Source organism: Dermacentor andersoni, chromosome 11 (genome assembly GCF_023375885.2).
Source record: "Dermacentor andersoni chromosome 11, qqDerAnde1_hic_scaffold, whole genome shotgun sequence".
Lineage (NCBI taxonomy): Eukaryota > Metazoa > Arthropoda > Arachnida > Ixodida > Ixodidae > Dermacentor > Dermacentor andersoni.
The window spans coordinates 126,830,863-126,850,082 of record NC_092824.1 but is presented as its reverse complement, the minus strand read 5'-3'; the positions used below and the strand labels follow the sequence as shown (position 1 = coordinate 126,850,082).

General features: G+C 47.7%; 2 protein-coding genes and 1 pseudogene across 2 annotated transcripts; 1 reads left to right on the top strand and 2 right to left on the bottom strand.

Moving 5' to 3' along the window:
* Positions 1-936: 936 nt before the first annotated feature.
* Positions 937-3,344, bottom strand: LOC140214210 (uncharacterized; annotated as a pseudogene).
* A 4,770-nt stretch (positions 3,345-8,114) lies between these two features.
* On the top strand, positions 8,115-11,278 carry LOC126517475 (protein SMIM7 homolog). The gene is made up of 5 exons (XM_050167198.3): positions 8,115-8,370; positions 8,457-8,498; positions 10,937-10,986; positions 11,045-11,135; positions 11,200-11,278. Exons 1-5 carry the CDS (start codon positions 8,345-8,347, stop codon positions 11,213-11,215), a joined length of 225 nt encoding a protein of 74 aa, XP_050023155.1. The 5' UTR covers positions 8,115-8,344; the 3' UTR covers positions 11,216-11,278.
* On the bottom strand, positions 11,279-19,163 carry LOC126517471 (uncharacterized oxidoreductase ZK1290.5-like). Its single transcript, XM_050167194.3, has 4 exons — positions 18,760-19,163; positions 18,086-18,609; positions 17,857-18,027; positions 11,279-11,502 (listed from the first exon to the last, which is right to left on the bottom strand). The coding sequence occupies exons 1-4, from the start codon at positions 18,914-18,916 to the stop codon at positions 11,341-11,343; spliced, it is 1,014 nt and encodes a 337-aa protein (XP_050023151.2). The 5' UTR covers positions 18,917-19,163; the 3' UTR covers positions 11,279-11,340.
* Between the last annotated feature and the right edge of the window lie 57 nt (positions 19,164-19,220).

The window sequence follows — 19,220 nt, the reverse complement described above, 5'->3', positions numbered from 1 at the left end:
TTGAGTTATGTACATCCAGTTCCGGCTTCGCACTATTGGCTAGTCGTTCATAGCACTTCCGGGCGACGAGCGACGAGTTCTAGATTTCTAGTGATGAGCGATCGAGTGACAACACCGAGCGATCTGTTCAAGCGACGGCCCGTTTTGTCGCTCAAAGCCGTCGCCCGTCACCGTCGCGCGCAAAATCGCTCTCGTGGAGTTTGCACTTAACGCCGAACTCCTCAGAGAAACGCAAGCTCTCGAAATTTTACATGACCGCCTCAGCAAAACAGCACCAAACTACCTTGCACCGTGCTTCGTGTGTAGCGGCAGCAGTCGGACCGGACGAACACCATTGTTGACCTCACAAGGCGCCCGACCAATCACGGGCGGAAACGAGACGCGCGAGCTGGGAGTGTCTGCTGCTGCACTTTTCGTCGAAATAAAATATGTTTGCGCTTTATTTCACTCAATTTCGATGCGATATTCGAATTCAGAGGGTTGAAAACTACGACGTACTGCTCTTCACTCATTTTTTCTGGAAAAGCTTTCAGCTTCCCTTTAAAGACATACTCTCGCCTCCAGCTTCGGTACTACCGGCGCGGTATGTACCATTTCATTTGCCAGTATGTCCGGTCATGCCACATATGCCAACGACGCAAGACGCCACCTCAACATGCCACCGGCCCCTTGCAACCTTTAACATGCCCCGCGCGCGCATTCGACCGCGTCGGCATTGACCTATACGGTCCGCTTCCCAACACTCCAAGCGGCAACCGCTCGGTTATTGTTGCTATCGACCACCTCACGCGGTACGCTGAAACTTCAGCCCTAGCATCTGCCACAGCAAAAGACATTGCCAGGTTTATCCTTCAAAACTTGATTTTACGCCATGGATAATGTGAGCATATTCTATAGAACCCAAAGTGGGACGCGGGGGGGGGGGGGGGGGGGGTAGGCAGGTAGGTAGGCACGAAGAGACCATTCAATCATACATTTTTATTTCAAACACGCAAAAGCCATTTTCATTTTTCTAAATCAACCCGTGCGAAAAGTTTCTCCTTCTTTAGTACTTCTGGCTGGAATGTATTTTCTTTAGCAAATGTTCCTTTTTGCAAAGTATTGCTTGCACGTCATGCGTACATTTACCTTTAGCACAAGCATGGCTTTTAGTGTCGCCACATTAAGCTGCGTCTTCTCTGCAGTCCATATCTTGTTCATGAGAGAAAACACCCTCTCTACTGGTGCATTTGTACCTGGCAGGCACATGCAATATTCCAGCACGGTCGTCAAGTTCTCACAAGGCACATCATTCTTCTCGAAATGCCCGAGAATCTCCACCCAGCATTCCCCAACAGATATTTTCTGCGCCTTCCATTCCTTAATTTTTTCAGCGGTCACATAATCTGAAACATTATTGATTTCATCAAACATGGCATTCTCATCAACAGTGACATGATTGAACTCTGAAGTTATGAGTTCTACAGTTACCTGCACGTCATCCCAGCATGGGGGTGACCCAAGCGAGACCTATAGAAGGCTTCTGACTTCATCAAACTGCTGGCACCATCGGTCGAGGTATGACGCGCAAGTTGCATAAAACTTCACCACAGTATTCACAACCTGTTCTCTTCGAACTTGTCCCTGTTCTTCAAGCTCTGTTGCCCTTGAGCACACACTTGATGGCAGAAATGATTGCTCAAATCTTTCTTGCACTTTGGTCTGCAGCTGGCTTAAGGCACGGTATACTTCCACAGCTGTCTTCGTGTCTCCTTCAATTTGGAGTACAGTAGCTTCAAACATAGCAGCTTGACTATGCAGAAAATAGAGCCAGAGCTCTCCACATGGGTCTTCGAAAAACGACTTGATGAGAGACGGACACTTGTATATAGACAAAAAATGTGCCTTTAAAGCTGGATAGAGCTTTAGGACCCTCTCAACAGCTGGCATCAATGCCAACCACCTGGTCTTGCTATAGCCCAGAAGCTACTGGTACTCCACTGATGCAAAATCACAAAACTCTTTGAAAGACTCCACCCTGACCGTGTAAATGTAAAAATACGAGTAGATTTTCACAATCACGGCCTCAATATCCAATGGTAGGCAATCGGCAGCAGTCTGAACGGTGTTGTGCACTATGTGCGCAGCGCAGCCAATTCCGAGGATCTTGTGATCCATAGAATCTTGCAATCTCGAGAACACATTGTTCTTCCCGTTTCGCGCAGCACCACCAAAGTTGCAATTTGCGTTGTCGGCACTGAAAGCAACCAGCTTTGATGTGACTTGGTTGGCTTCGAGTGCGTCCATTATGTACTGGCTCACCATTGCCGAAGTCTCACCTGGCAAGGTGTTAATCTCAAGGAGCTTCGTCTGCACTCCTGCAGCAGCGGTGAAATAGCGCACCATTATCGGGAGCACCTTCAAATCCTTGTGGTTGGAAGCATCACAGAACACTGAGATAAATTTAGCCTCCTGCAGGTCTGTCTTCAATTCTTCCTCTGCAAACGGGGCAAGCACGTTCAAAGCAATCGCTTCTGCCTTTGTGCGAGCGCAGGAAAATTTTTCATTGAACAATTTCTGCACAAGCTTTGAAGTGCAGTCCATTGATCGGAAACTATGGTTGTGAGCGATTGTGTGGAAGGCGAATACACCCTCTGATGCAGCAAGTTGGAGCTCCTTTTCCCCGGCACGTTCCTGTCTGAAGAACCAGGTTACTGCACTGGAACTAGCAGCCGCCGACACACACTGCTTGTGCTTGACAGAGCTGATGTGTTTTACTACATCCGAACGTCCACCGTGAGCGATTGAAAAGTCTGACCCACATGCATCACAGCGCACATCCGCGCTCTGACTTAGTTTTCTTGATGAAGGGGTACTCTTTTCCCAGCTGTTCCGTGAATTTGCACTTGCGTTTGGGCATTGTCGCCGCCGACACGACGAAACAAGTCGAAAACCCAAAAACAAAGCTGACAAAGCCACTTCGAGGCGCCGTGCGCCGTCAACCATGCCATCAACAAATCGGGACAGTTGACTTTGGTTATGGCTGCGGCTCGCTGGACAACGCAAGCCTCCGAGCTAGCACGGAAGCAAGCCTTGTCCGGCCTATCCAATATCCAGCCAGCCATGCAAGCAGACGAGAGTTTGGGGAGGCCACGGTCAGGCAGTGCTGCCGTACTGTGATGGATAGAGCGGATAAAGCCACTAGTGATGGAGACAAGGTATCTTTCTAGGCCGTTCCGAAAACATACGATTTGGAAAGCAGAAAAAGGAAAAAATAAACTTGCTCGCGTTGCTCGCACCGCCCATGTTTCAAAGGAGATGATCCTGAGAGCTATTTATCAACCAACGCTTCGTTCGGGAAAGCCAAAGCGGGACAAAACGCCGTCCCACAAGTACCTCAGTGGGACACCGGGACCATGGCTGCAAAAGCGGGACTGTCCCGCCTAAATCGGGACGTCTGGTCGAGGTGCTCCATGGCCCATGGAGCACCTCGAGAATTACTGAGCGACCGCGGTCGCGTTTTCTTTTCAGATGTCATTTTAGCATTACTAAAGGAGTGTCGCATCATTCACCGCACTACCACGGCATATCATCCTCAAACTAATGGGATGACAGAACGTTTCAACCACACCCTTGACATGTTGGCCATGTATAATTCATCTGAGCACTCGAATTGGGATCGCATTCTGCCTTTCGTCACCTACGCTTACAATACCGCCACGCAAAGCACCACTGGGTTTTCCCCTTTCTTTCGATCTACTTTACGGACACGAACCTTTAAGCACTATGGACACGATTCTACCTTGCCGGCCACATGCTTCGGAGTGGACGACTGTTTCTAGAGCGGCTGCTTACGCTGAAGAATGTCGCCAGCTCACTCGTTCGTTCACATCCCAGGGCCAGTGGCGCCAAAAGCATCGCCACGATTCATCCACTACGGCTATGTGCTCTGCTCCTGGCTCCCTGGTCTGGCTCGCGCTGGTCCAAGCTGCTCTCCAATTCTCACGGTCCTTATCGGGCAGTGAAACAAACATCCGCTGTCAACTACCTTATCAAGCCATTAGAAGCGCCTTCTGACCAGCGTCGTCGCGGCCAGGAAATTGTCGTCTCCCGGCTTAAGCAGTGCCATGACCCCCCTGTGTTCTCCTTTCCTTAGGTCACCAGGATGGCTACTCTTTCGGTGGGGAGTGATTGTAATGAAGGCAGTGGGCATGGTGCTAGTGAAAGAGAAGAAGACAACGAGAAGTGCTGGCTTCCCCGTTTTGATATAGCGCCGACCTGTTTAAGCCAACCGCTACAACCTAGAACTAGTGTTGCTAGGCAAACACCCCCGTTGTAGTTTGTTGATACTGCAATCCCCATATCGGGATTATCGCAGGGTGGGAAAAAGAAATAAGGGTGCAGGTTGAAGCTCTGCAGCCAGCATTAGGAACACAACATTTGAACAGATGTCAAACAGTAGACATAAAATATACAATAGAACAATGAACTGACAAAATGCTGTAACACACAGTAGGTAATATATAACAACGTCAGTGACAGTTGTTTGCCCTAAATTAGATTACGCATGCACTATCTGGGACCTCAAAAACACTACACTTCCAGCAATTATTGAATCTGTCTAGAACTGCGCAGCTTGTTTCATTCTATCAAATCACCCTCAGCATGCCAGCGTATCATCAATGAAAGCAACACTTGACTTATTCGAACTATCTTTGTGCCGTAAATGCTTTTGCCTTTCATTGTTCCACGATATCTATGATTGTAACCAGATTCTAAACGACATTCATTTTTCCGTTCCCATCTACGTGTCATGGTGCTCAGACCAGAACTATAGTGCCTAGAATAGTATATTCTAGGCACTATACCAGAACTACTAAGTTGGTGTGCCGCCTTGTCGGACTAATACCTACAGCGAATCTTTCATTCCGAAGACTAGCAAAGAATGTAACTACCTGCCAACTTCCATCGCTGCCATCACCGACATCTTCAGGACTGCCATTGATGAAGCCTTTTGCTAATATGTTTTCTTTATTTGCTATGTAACTGCTTTTTTTTTTTCTTTTACGGTGCAAAACATTGGTTATTTACCACTCCTTCCTGTAATGCCCTCAGGCCTTGGAAGTATGCCACGACACTTTAGTCGAGATTACATGAAAACGCCCTACATCAAGGGGTTTATTTTTTAGCTTGCGAAGATTTGTTGTATGCTGACCTCTTTGAACCGCACACAGGCACGCAAGACAAACAATCACGTCCAATGCAAGCGCGATTTTTTTACGGTACAGCAGCACTAATGCTGCCAGTGCATCAGCACAGTTGTGACGTTCGTTTCCACGCAGTTAGAATATAGGGCAACGAAAACATTTTGCGCACTCGAACAGAACCTCGTTATGGTGCCGAGAAAAAGAACATCAGCATATGTCATAACCGCACTGATGGCATAACGAAAGCGGAGCAGTTACCGACGTCGTAGCTGTGAAAGCAAGTAGTACATCGCAGCGAACGTAAACACGACACGCACACCGCCCTTACGTTCCGTACGTCAGTCGGGAGTGCGTTGACGTACAAGTACGGTGGCCGGAACATCTATGGTTTCGCGTGCCCCAGCAAGGAGCCTCTACCCCGCAGGAAACGGACGCTCACCTTGGCAACAGAAGCACCTCGTTACATTCCGGGCGAGCACCGAGAAGATGGAGGGCGCCGGTCCATCATAGATCAAAGAAGCATCTTGTGTCCATGGGAACGTTTTGGTCCATGGCGATGGTATCCGCAAGTTTCATAGGCACTGCGTAGCACCGTAGGCCTAAAGAGGCTAGAAAGCACTGTTCGACTGCTACATGCACTGCTTCGAGATGGGACGATGGCACCATAGCAGCGGCCTGGCAACAGTACGACTCTATGCATGCTATATGGCCTGACATAAACGCAATGAGCAGTACGGACGGTTGAAACTAGAGTGCATTTGAACCACTTGACAACCAGAAACAACGAAGCGACGTCTGAAGGAGTGGCGGCAGCACAAACAAACTTGTTATGCCAGAGAATTTGCACACTGCAAATTCTATGCAACACATAGCATACTAATTTGCAGACTACAAGTTATTCTATGCGCGCGAGCGAGCGCATATAATAAAGAACGCGCACGCACGTGTCGCTGTCTTTTTTTTTTTTTTAGGTGATCTTTTCCATATCTTTTCTAGTTGGCCGGATCTAGAGTGTACCATAGAATAAAGAGTGTACTCTAGCCGGATCCTATCGCCCGCTTCAAAGGACAAGGGCACGGAGGAAGGAAACTAAGGAGAGGCCCAATCCCCTCCGCGCGCTAGGAGAGAAGTGTGGAAGCAATGACGTAGTAGGTTCTCCTCTTCTGTGCTGATTTTTTATTCCTTTGCCGTGGCGGCCAGGCCTTTCGGGCCACAATGGCGGCTTTGTTTTGGTTCTGTGCGCTCACACGTGTTGCTCTGTAGATTTCGTACCGTGGCAAAGGCGCTGTGCGGGCAGGTTCGCGTTGGTCTCAGTGTTTTGTTGCGCTGCGTTAGCTGGACCGTGCTCTTCCGGATTTTGCTGTGGCTAGGTGGGACACGAGGAACTAAAGTTCGTTAAATGAACGCGCATGCAACGCTGTACGCAATGTACCGCACCACGGCAATGGCAACGGACGAAGGAATATCCGCGGGAAATGTTGCCCTCTTTGGCGGAATCATGCTAACGTGCTAACGATTGTTTAGTTGCTGCGGAGCGCGCGCGTCCGAGCACCACGGTTGCGCGCAGCGCGGCGTAGTTTCGCGAGAAATGTAAACAAGAGAGGAGAGCTGGCCCGATAGGCGGAGCAACGCCAACTTCCGGCTTCACTTTATCTTCACAAAGAGTGACGTCAGGGCCTCTCCTGAGTTTCCTTCCTCCGTGGCCTGAAGAGTGAGCCAGCAAGCGCTTAATGGCAGTTCGGCGGCGCGTCCGACTAGCGTAGAAATTCATAGCTCTCTGTCTGGGTGTTAAATGCGCAAAACACTCGCAATATGGACCAAAATCTAGTTAAATCGTTGTTTCGCAGTCGCTAGCTGCATAGGCAACTTAGCAAGGGAGTCGGGCTTTGCACTACTCAATTACTGCCTCTTCGCACCGGCAGGTGGCGCTACGCGTCTTGCAAAACTCCAGTATGGTCCCTTCTAGCCACCATAACTCCAGAGTCTGACGTCCATGCACGGTACACGGGCGTTCTTGCATTTCGCCCCCATCGAAATGCGGCCCGCGGATTGGATCCCGTGAGCTCGTGTTTAGCAGGCATGGAGGAAGGAAACTAAGGAGAGGCGCTGACGTCACTCTTTGTGAAGCTAAAGTGAAGCCGGAAGTTGGCGTTTGTTCATGGCGTTGCTCCGCCTATCTGGCCTGCTCTCCTCTCTTGTTTACATTTCTCGCGAAACTACGCCGCGCTGCGCGCAACCGTGCTGCCCGGACCCGCGCGCTCCGCTGCAATCGTTAGCACGTTAGCATGATTCCGCCAAAGCGGGCAACATTTCCCGCGGATACTCCTTCGTCCGTAGCCATTGCCGTGGCGCGGTACATTACGTACAGCGTTACATGCGCGTTCATTTCACGAACTTTAGTTCCTTCTGTCCCACCTGGCCAAAGCAACATCCGGTAGAGCACGGTCCAAATAACGCAGCGCAACAAATCACGGAGACCAACGCAAACCTGCCCGCACGGCGCCGTTGCCACGGTACGAAACCTACGGAGCAACACGTGTGAGCGCACAGAACAATAATAAAGCCGCCATTGTGGCCCGAAAGGCGGGGCCACTACAGCAAAGAAATAAAAAAAACAGCAAAACAAAGGAGAACCTACTACGTCATTTCCTCCACACTTCTCTCCTAGCGCGCGGAGGGGGTAGGGCCTCTCCTTTCCTCCATGGACAAGGGCATTTGGCTTGCGCAAGGCCTACGTCATCATCATCACCATCCTAAAAGTAAAGGTTACATGATGTGGGATGTACCGATCTATAGGAGGCGTTGGATGTACGTGGTCGTGATATGGTTGTGGTCATAGAGTTTCATACATTAATGGTATGTTAATGGTTGTGGTTGGAGGCATTGGCTCGGAAATGCGAGCACAACCACGTGCACGTAGCGAGCCGCGCCAATCCAATGCGGAAGACAGAGGAGGAGGGAGAGCTTGGCGCTGCCAACTAACATTGCAACTAAGCTCGGCGTAGGCCGTATTCCAGCAGTACTCTAGTTAGCGTTACCGCGTTTATTTTGCGCGTGGGTGCTGATGCAAGCATAGCAAATTAGCAGTTGGATGTGAAAGCTAGCAGTCGGCAGTAAGGAAACTGCGGTTCAACGCTCATCAAGATCGCCGTGGCGGTATGCTCTCAGATATAATTCTCTTCGGGTAAGCGGCGACTGCAGTAATGAAACTACTCACGTTTTTAAGCTAGCAAGATGCTTTCTTTTACGTCTTCTTTCTTTATTTTACAGGACGTTGCTGCTGAACGCCGGTGCCGTTATAAACTTTAAGCTGTAAGTGTCATTCAGGGTTCCTAAGGCAAACGTGACCTTACTTTCCTACAGATAGATCTTCTAGAGTACACGATAGACGTATATGTAAAGGCGCAATTATTGGTGAGACGAAGACAAAACCCCGTGTCGAAATGTTAGCTACAGTTACGTTTTTCTTTTTCACCCAGTGTTGATCGATGGAGAATGCCGACCACTGGTAGGCTGGCAGCAGTATGTGGCACAAACCATGTATCGCCATACTGTTCTGCGCATGTCGGCAACTGCCCCTTCTTTTAAAGATTGTGCTGGTAGCGTTATGTTCGGTACCGTGAACAAGGTTTGTGCAATACTGCGCACGTAGGTAACTGCCCCTACGTTTGAAAATTGTGCCGGTAGAGTTATGTTCGGTACAGTAAACGAGATTTGTGCAATACAGCCTTAGAAACGTTGTTAGAGTAATTATCTTTTACAAAACTCGGAAACGGCTAAGTAGTGGAACTTTTGTACCCGCAGCGGTAGCCCAGTGGCTATGGCGTTGAACGTTGAACTGCTGAGCAACTTTTGTACTTTGTACTACGGACAGAAGTTACGTCGCATCTTTTTTTTTTTTTTTCTTTTTTTGCATAAAGTTACTTTTTATAAATCTCTAAAGCCCGTTTGTCGTTCGGAACGTTGCTTCTCAAGAGGAAGCTCTAGCTCGTGCCCAACTCCGACGCGGCCTATTCAAATAATGTAAAACGCAAAAACGCTTTTCTGAGATAACGCCTGGAGCGATTTTAATGAAAGTTCTTGCATTTGAGAGAGAGTTAAATTCTAGTGACTGTTGGAAGCGTAATTTCGATTTCGGGCCTGAATTTTGTTTAAAGAATTAATATAAGCTCGTTTAGAAATTAATAGCTCTCCGCCAAGAACAGGTATCGCGGTTCTGTAAAGGGCATCCATTAGATCATTCAAAGCAGACAAACTCGTTGTGTCAATTTATATATTACGTCAATTTGTTACGTTATGTAGAAGGGTTCTGCAAAAGCTACATTTACACATTAAATTTGTTGAGATTCATGTGTAACCAGTGGCGTAGCTAGGTCGTCTGTAACCCGGGGCCGATAGCTCTCTTGTCACCCCCCCCCCCCCCCCCCTCGGGTGTTGTCGAGGAAGGCGAGGACATCGACAATTTTCGGGTGTCTTCAGACATATGTAACACCCCCCCGTTGCTACCCCACTGTGTGTAACATGTCGATTTTGTCCGTTTTAGGTTCAGTCATTATATTAAGTTTTTTGTTTAAATGCAACAAAGTTAAAGTTTGGTGCAGTGGTTAGCGAGAAAAACGAATTCTAATTTACATGCATTTAGATAGGAGCACCCGAGCTAAACCTTCCTCTTAACAAATTACCTGTGGCAAATCCAAAGTTTCAGAATGTTTGATGGTTTATTAGCTATATGTAGCTGCATGTCACACATAACGAAAGCATTAGGGATGTCTTTCGTTCCCTGGGTCCAGCGGCTCCGCGGGGGGGAGTACTGGTTGCCAATCTGTCAGACATGTCACCTTTTAAGCATACGGAGAGCTTTCATGGACAGACCACATACGGTGGGACAAATCTACGATTTGCAAAACTAAGTACATACACTTTCGTGCATTTTTTTTCTTGATCAGAAACTTGTTCAGATTTTTTCTATCGAATGCACCGTTACTGACCGAACATTTGCATTCCTAGTCCACAAAGTTGCCTTCTTGTAAGTGCTTGCTGGAAACCCAACTTTGGTTCATTGCCCTTTCTAAGCATTGTTAGCCATGTGTCGTGAAGATTGTTATCCTTGAAGTACAAGTAAAATTACACCCTGCTACTTCATGTGCATGGCGCATTGTGGCACACAGCACCAGAGCAGCAGGCAAAAAAAAAAGAAAATTGGTCATGCTTTCCAAGCTTTTGGATGTCAGCGCACATGAACTGGATGTGAAATGAGGCTGATTGAAGTGCGAAACACAGAGAAAAAAACTTAGTGACGTTTCACTTCGTGAATGCAGGTGACGCGCTATACTATAGCACAAACAACGCTATCGGCCCTCGGTGCGCCTATACACCACACTGACCAAAAAGCTTAGCAGGGGTAAAGTATAGCATTGGAAAACTATTGTACAGTCTATAGATTTCTGGTGTAAGCAACTGTGAGAGTTTATTTCAGCCAGTACAGAGCTGTTTATTAACTGCACTGACGTGAAATGCATACAGAAAGACTATACCATGGAACAAGGTTTTGTCAGCTGCTATATGTTTGAAACTGAATTCCCATGTGCAAATGGATTTCAGAGCATGCCATGCTGCGAGTGAACTTACTACTGTCCAACGCAGTGCTCCATGATCGTATTTTTTACACTAACTGCACATTCTGTAGGGTTTTTCATTGCCAAATATTTCTTGTTGGCAGCATAAGCAGCTACTTCCATTGTAATTTGCAGGCCAACTTCTCGGGATGAAGGATTCATAGAGAAAATGGAGATGACAGCTGGTATGATTCATTTGCACAAGGTATTGGCAGCATGTTGCATCACCATCTCTCCTTTCAGGTAGCAAGATCTGCAATCTCCTTGGCACCATTCGCTACTTCAGGGCTTTGATTGGTCTCTGGAACATCCTAGTGATGTTCCTTATGTTGGTGTGAGTGAGCCCTCAAGAGGACAGTAGACTTGCAAACTTATGACTGGTGCACTTGCTTTTTCAGGTTCTTCAGTTCCTGATGAAACCAAATGCTGCAACAGGAAAATGGAATGTGTTGATGAATAAAGTCTTTGGACAGCACATTTTACATGTGACAAAGCACAATATTTATTATGATGTGCACATGGCAGCGCATCGCAATAGCTCAGCTGTAGTTGCGCAGGCTGAGTCGTCCAGCCAGCTTGTAGCCATCTGGAAGGAGTGAATCAATCTTGGACTGCACGCCTGCTCTCTCAATGTAACGCTGCCCACAATTAAGTGTCCCCAAGGCAGCCATGTCGTCTGGGCTCAGCTCAAAGTCAAATACCTGCATGATGTGCTGCATTCACAAGCTGCTCCAGCCTCAAAGCAAGAACAGCACTACAGAGATTTAAGACAAACACAAAGGAGTGGCACCAGATACGTGGAAAAATAAAGACTAGCACCAGGCAGATACATTTTTGTCAGCAGTGCAGAAAATTTAGATAAGTATCGCAAAGCACATGAATCCTTCACTCTCTTGTGATTTCCTATGTGAGTTGCTTACTGTTTTCTGCTACCACAGCACATATGCCAAATTCAAGGCAGCCCACACTTTATGACAAAATGTAAATTCTGTTATTTGAACCAGAATTCACCCAGCTCTTCATGGTTTTAAGTGCTCAGGCTTTCAGTTATAGCATACATTACGCAGATCACATGCACTGTGGGAATCGATATAAGCGAAGCTTTCTGTGCTGTTTGCTTTGACAATGATTAGCGGTGATGTTGACTGAAAATGTTTAATTTCGTCAACGTTTAGTGCAACACGAGAGTGGTGAGTTGACGTTAACCGCTACCTTACAGGCACCACTGCTGGTTTTTCTGTAGTGCACAGAACACATAGGGGAAGGTGTTTGCATGAAGCGTTGTTGTACACTATATTGATAACCTTTGAGAGGGTGGAGCATTGTCATTGCCTCACATGGCACATCATACCATGGCAGAAGTATTAAACTAATTGAATTATGGGGCTGTATGTGCCAAAACTAATCGGATTATGAGGCACTACGTAGTGGCCGACTGCGGCTTAATTTTGACACTGTGGTTTTCTTTAAAGCGTCTCTAAATGGAAGTTCCTTATATTGCCAGACTGTTGTAGGAAATGCATCCATTTTCTTTTATCTTATTTGCTTTCATTTGCCACAGCACTGATGTGCCCATGACAACCAAGTCTCCAAAGGCACAAGCAAAGCAAGCGCTTGGGCGTTGGAAAAAGATTCACAGCGTCTCTTATGTTATCCCCAAAACAACTTGAAGGTGAAAGCCCAAGTGCAAATGCATTAAAGATGGGCACGTGATGTACACCCCCCCCCTTTAATTTGTTTAGTCTACTTCGCTTAGTCATCCTGCTTTGCTTACTCATCCTTTTAATTCGCTTTCTTAATACGCAGAAAACATTCTGCAGAAATGCACTTTTTTCAGAATATGCTATCATGACCATGTAGTTCTACGTCAAACCTTCGCTCTCTTTGCACGCTCGGAAGTTGTTTTTGTTTGTTTCTCAGGCAATATGCTATCATGGCCATCTAGTGCTACATCACACCTTGGCTCTTTTTGCATGCGCAGAAGTTTTTTTGTTTCTCAGGCTGTCATTAAAAAGTTGGTAGTTCGGCACTTCACTGTGTTTTTTTCTGTCCCCTTGTCACGAAACGTATTTCGCGCCACAATCCCTGTGAATTTTCAGGTAGAGGTCCATTTTCAGGTCTCTAGCATCACAGCAAGCAAGGTATAGCTACCTACTTAGCACCCTGCCCCATGACCTCGCTGTCAAAGTGTGCGACATCCTAACTGCACCACCATGCCGGACTCCATACGATACGCTGAAGAAGGCCATCCTTGAGCGCATGGCTATTCCCGAACGGAAGCGGCTGCAAGTGCTGCTATCGTCAACCGAGCTTGGTGATTGCCGTCCAAGTCAACTCGGACAAATGCAAGCACTTCTGAGCACTTGGGTTTCATGTTTCGACAACAGTCTACTAAAGGAACTGTTTATTTAGTGCCTACCACCCAAGGTTCAGATGGTTTTGGCATCACTATCGGAGCTGAACCTGTCTGCGCTGGCCACCCTCGCCAACAAGGTATGTGAAATAGTGCCTTCCCAGCTGCTGCAAGTTCCGAGCGGCACACTTCTGCCACCCTTGCAGTAGCTTTGCTGACCAACCGATTTTCCACTTCAAAACCTACCTCACCAAAGCAAGATGAATCGCTGAGATTCGCACAGACATTCAACGTCTTGCAGATGTGGCAAGCAACCTCACAACACGGGACGACAACACCTCAGTGACATATTTCGGAGACAACGTTTTGGGCGATGACCATATCATTCACCAAGACCTTCCCACCGTCCTTCTACAGCTTCTCTTCGCAGTCATGGCCACATTGCTGGTATCAGCAGCACTTTGGACAGTTAACGTGGCATTTTACACCACCATGTGGTCTCCTCCCCGTCGCACGCCTCGACACCATTCATATGGACATTGTTGGACCTTTGACACCATTCGGTGGTTATAAGTACAGGCTTAGGTGTATTGATCGATGCACCCAGTGGCCTGAAGCGGCTCCCATACCTGGCATCATGGCGGGGACAGTTGCCCGCTGCACCACGCACCCTCTGCTTCGCCGACGGAGCAATGCCTACTGTGCTTGGTATGTGCACTGCTCACACTGGCATCAAGGGGCACCTAGTGGCTGTTTGCCGTTTTGGAACAATGCCCTTACGACGTTATACTGCGCTTAGACTTTTTATCGTCCCGTTCAGCCCTGTTTGAGTGCGCGTCTAGTGTCATTCAGCTTGAACTGCCTCACGGCTGCTGTAGTCGACCAGTCACACAACTACAGTTATGCTCTCCCAAAGACATCCGCCTGTCGCCTCAAGCCACTATGTAAGTTACTCTACTGCCGTTACCATCTGCTCCTGATGGCGTCTGTGTACTATGTGCCACTGCTGACGTACTGCTTGAAAGAAATTTGGCCGTTCCCCATGCCATGCTTGGTGTTACAGGCAATCAAACTTCACTCCATTTCCTTAATTTTAACTGCTCGACTCAAATTGTTGCCGGACGCATGTCATTAGGCAACATCTCACCTGTGAATGATTGTGAGATATCAGCTCTTGAGGCCGAAATTCCGTCGCCCTCTACAGGAACCTCTAATTCACCGACTCTCACAGACTAACTTAGCAAGATAATTGCACCTGACCTTCTAGCACATGCTGCTGGCCTCCGCCGTCTCTTGGGAACCTACTGCACCATATTTTACCTTAACGGCTGCCCTTTAGCCCAGACGTCAGTGGTCACCCATCGCATTTACACCGATGACACCAAGCCAATACGTCGCCGGCCGTATGGTGTTTCACATGCTGAACGACAAGAGATACAATGAGAAGTCTGTAAGATGTTCACTAAAGGTGTTATCGAGCCATCAGTCAGTACGCGGGCATCCCCTGTTGTCCTTGTCAAGAAGGATGGCAGTGCTTTTGTGGGGATTACAGACACCTCAACAAAATCACGCGCAAGGATGTCGAGCCCTTGCCACATATTGATGGTGCCTTGGACTGCTTGCACGGAGCCAAGTACTTTTAATCGATAGACCTCCGATCAGACAATTGGTAAATCTCGGTAGATAACCTGGACTGTGAGAAAACTGCCTTCGTAACAAATGACTGCCTCTACCAATTCAAGGGTATGCCATTCTGCCTTTGCAATGCCCCGGATAGCTTCGAAAGAATGATGGAGTCCTTGCTTCACGGCTATTTTCCAACGCGCCGGCCTACAAATGAACTGATCCAAGTGACACTTTAGACGTCGAATTACCATTCGTGGCCATCTTGTCAGTGCCCCTGACATTCAACCCGACCTTGACAGGATTCACGCTGTCCAGAACTTTCCTGTTCAGTCTTCCATCACAGACGCAAGAAGCTTTGTTAGACTATGCTCGTATTTCCGTCGTTTTATCAAGAATTTCGCCGAAATCACTCGCCCCACTCACCTATTTAGTTAAGGACGTTGCTTTCACATGGAGCTTGCTCAAAACAAAGCCTTCTCCACCCTCTTATGCTTGCTCACGGCTCCTCTATTGCTGGCTCATTATGATCCACCTGCCGCCACTGAACTCACAGATGCCAGTGGCATGAAATTGGGGCTGTACTTGTTCAATTGCAGTGTAACACAAACCGCGTAATTGCATACACCAGCTGTCTCCTGTCACCCGCAGACAGGAATTTTTCAATTACCGAACAGGAGTGGCAGGCATTAGTTTGGGCAGTTGCCAAATTCCAGCCCGACTTGTACAGCCGCACATTTTTCGTGGTTACAGATCACGATGCCTTGTGCTGGCTCTCCTCACTTAAAGGAACACTAAAGTGAAACAATAAATCAGTTTAGACTAATGAAGCATTGTTTGAGAACCCTGCAGGCAGTCATTTCAAAAAAATAGTTTGATTATTAGATGAGAAAATGAAGGTCCAAGTATCAGTGTTTGAATTTCGTGCCGAAACCCCAGCGCTGGTACATCAGCGTGACGTCAGGGATTCCAAAGTATGTTTTCGCATTTGGGTCGCCTTGGCTGAATAAAGGTTCCCAAAACTTGCTATGTTTAATATTTGGTTCCTTTAGAACACAATGTAGTCAATCTGTACCGCTATATATAATTAGTAGGCCCTAGAAGATGCCATCAAAATCCAAGACGCCACAGCCCCCAAGTGCAGGAACTTAAGTAGGCGTTGCCACCCGTATTTCGTTCTTGCGCTTTTTCTGGCTTACCAAACGTTTTAGCGTTGCAAGAATGGTGTTTTTGGTGTTGTAGAACGGTAATTTACTGATGCAGAAGAAATCATTTATAACTTTAGCGTCCCTTTAAAGACCCCACTGGACAATTGGGTAGATGGGCTCCAGGGCTCTAAGAATATTAATTTGCAGTTTTATACAAATCAGGCCGTTTGCACAAGGACGCCAACTGCCTCTGCCATCATCCTGTCAACCGCCCTGAATTTCCTGTAGATTGTCCTGGCCATTTATGATGTGCGCAACATCCGTGATGAACGACGTGATGACTGCTGATGTGTTCTCATTGATCGTCTCAATTCTGGACATTCTCAGTCCGCGCTACACATGTTCATGCTCCGCGATGACATTCTCTACCGTCGCAGCTTACGCGCTGAAGGACCAGAATTTTTACTTGTACCACACCATCTCCGGGCATCAGTTCTTGAGGAGTTCCATGACACCCCTACTGCAGGCCATCTCAGCGTTTGGCGTACTTACGACTGCGTATGGCACCGCTTCTAATGGCCAGGCCTGTACGGCTGTGTGCACTGGCCGCTCGAGGCACTTTGCATGTATTAAGCAAAAGAAAGATTTATCGGGAATTTTTCCCCTTGCTTTAGAATTTGCTTATTGACACTTTCCATCTAATCATAATATTTTAGGAGTTAATCTTGAAGTCATGGCAAACAACATTATCTTGGTTCTGTCCAGATACAAGGCATTTGCATATTTTTAAATCTTGGTGCATGATAGGACACCCTGTATACCATAACATATGATCCTCTGTAGGCATCACTCATCATGGCTTAATGTTTCAGTAAAATCCTTGATTAAAAAGAAAGGTTTATCAGAGCTAAAAATTGTGTGTTCTAGAATACTAGTCATCTTACCTTCATGCCGTTCAGTTATTCAAGAATGCAGCTAAAGACTCCAAGCATACTTTTTATCATAGCTAGTTCAAAATTCAAAGAAATCTTGGAGTGTTATCGGCATCACAAGAAAGAAAGAAGTTTCACTTGTTCATGCTAACAGGTAGCTGTTCCTTGTGCTGAATGCTATATTGTTATGAATGATGAGATTTCGGGGCTTTCGAGCAGCTGAATTGACTTGGCCCCTGTGCACCAGCACAAATGCATGTATGGACCCTATTTCAAATGATTCTTTTGCCGTGCTTAAGTTCATGCAAACATTAAAAGTGTAACCATTGTCATGTGCTGATGGTATTGATTCTAAATTTATAAGACACATCAAAATTCAATATTCTATAATTGTATCAAGCATTTTTTCACAGTATCATTGCATCCCTTACCTGATGACTATAAGGTAGGCATGGTTAGGTTGTGCCAGTGTTTAAATCCGGTGATGCCAGTTCGCCACTAGGACGATATCCTTGACTAGCATACCATGCAAAATGCTCGAGCATAATATTTTATCTAGTGAACTTTCTGGAAAACAATTCAATCCTTAGCCATTTTCAGCATGGATTTCACAAAAAAGTTTCATGCGGGACAATTTATTGCATTTACAAATGATGTTCTTGCTGCTTTCGACAGAGGGCTCGCCAGTGACTGCATCTTTCCGAACTTCCGCAAAGCTTTCCACTTAGTTGCCTATCACCTTCTCTGTTTCAAGATTTGTGAACTTAACCTCGACCCACACATTCTTGCTTGGATCGAACATTTCTTAGTAACAGACTGCAGTTTCTCGGTGTAAACGAGCCCGATTCTCCATTAAGTACCACCATCTGAGGAGTTCTGCAAGGTTCCGTTTTCGGTGGTTTATTGTTTCCCATTTACATCAACAAAATTGAAGTCGCAACTTGCACAGACGGATTTGTTATTCAATGGCAAAAGCACAGAGGTTAGCCAAAAGCGTACCTGTGCGTTTTCGCGCACCCGGTCCCGCTGCGTTGACTTGGGGATGGCCACGACGCCTTTCTGCAGCGACCATCGCACCAGCACCTGGGCGGATGAGCGTCGGTGGTGCTGGGCCACACGGCACACTACGGGGTCGGCCAGCAGGCGGCCCTTGGCCAGTGGTGAGTAGCCCTGCAGTAGCAGTAGCGCCTCAGCGTAAAGGGCTGACACCCGAACACCCACTGCCTGCCTGGAAGAGGATGCCCTGGCTCGCGCAGAAGCGCAGAAGTTCCTCAGGCGCATGGTGTGGATGGAACTCGAGCTGGTTCACGTGCGGCACCAGGCTGCACACGTCTAGAAGGCGCTCAAGGTCGTCTCGTTCGTAGTTGCTGACGCCCACGGCGCGGCACAGACCCTCATCATAAAGGAGCTCTAGCTGGCGCCACGTGTCGTCCAGCGTGCGTTGTCGGTCCACGCACTCAGTCGGGCACTCGGGCCAATGCATCAGGTACAGGTCTAGGTAGTCAACCGCGAGCCGTTCCAACGATCCCCGGAATGCATTCCGTGGCCCGTCGCCCCCAGCGCCCTGGTAGTCGCGCGGCCACAGTTTCGTGGCGAGGAAGAGCTCCTCGCGTGGCACGCCGCTCTCCGCGATAGCCTCACCCAGATACTGTTCGCAGCCGTAGCGCTTGGCCGTGTCCACGAGCCGGTATCCACAGTGGCGCAAAGCATATACCACGGTTGAGTGGCAGTACCCGCCACTGTGCGATGTACCTGCGGAGATAACGAAGGCAACGTGCTGACAGGTGTTGCAAAAGTCGTGGGGCGCGTTTTTCGTCGGGACGATAAAAATATAATCACGCCCAGCCGCCAACTTCTGACGCTAAGTTCAGCACTACCTACCAGCTTCAAGTTTGTACTCACCCAAGCCAAGGATGGGCATGTGGATGCCATTGCGGAGAGAAACGCCCTCGTGGATAGAACTGCACTCAAAAGGCGCACTCATTGGACACTGAAATTTAGCGCACCGGCATGGGCTAGGCTCAGTCCTTGATTGCCTTGGTTCAGCTGCACAGCTCATGTTGAGTGATTGACTCTAGCCATGACTAGCTATGGCTCAGCCACAGAATTAACATATACTTCGACAAGGGAAGCTGTACCTTTCACAGTGCGTCGTGAATAATAATAAGTGATCCTAATCCCTTTTGACTCGAGGCAGGCGTTTGCCGACGCCACAGAGTAAGACGTAGAAAGTAATTGGAAAGCTAGAACACAAAACAAAGTTTCGCCACAGTCAGTCTTTGAGACCGTCTGCTAGGTCAGGTTCACTGACGAGGCGTTCATTTGAGGCATCGCCCGACGTTTGTGCGCAGGCGCGAAAGGGA

Coding starts and splice junctions, on each gene's coding strand:
- LOC126517475 (XM_050167198.3), top strand. CDS start 8,345: ATGCTCTCAGATATAATTCTCTTCGG. Junction 8,371..8,456: donor TCAGATATAATTCTCTTCGG/GTAAGCGGCGAC, acceptor TTTATTTTACAG/GACGTTGCTGCTGAACGCCG. Junction 10,987..11,044: donor GAAAATGGAGATGACAGCTG/GTATGATTCATT, acceptor CTCTCCTTTCAG/GTAGCAAGATCTGCAATCTC.
- LOC126517471 (XM_050167194.3), bottom strand. CDS start 18,916: ATGAGCTGTGCAGCTGAACCAAGGCAATCAAGGACTGAGCCTAGCCCA. Junction 18,610..18,759: donor CATGCCCATCCTTGGCTTGG/GTGAGTACAAAC, acceptor TTATCTCCGCAG/GTACATCGCACAGTGGCGGG. Junction 11,503..17,856: donor GGGTGCGCGAAAACGCACAG/GTACGCTTTTGG, acceptor CACATCATGCAG/GTATTTGACTTTGAGCTGAG.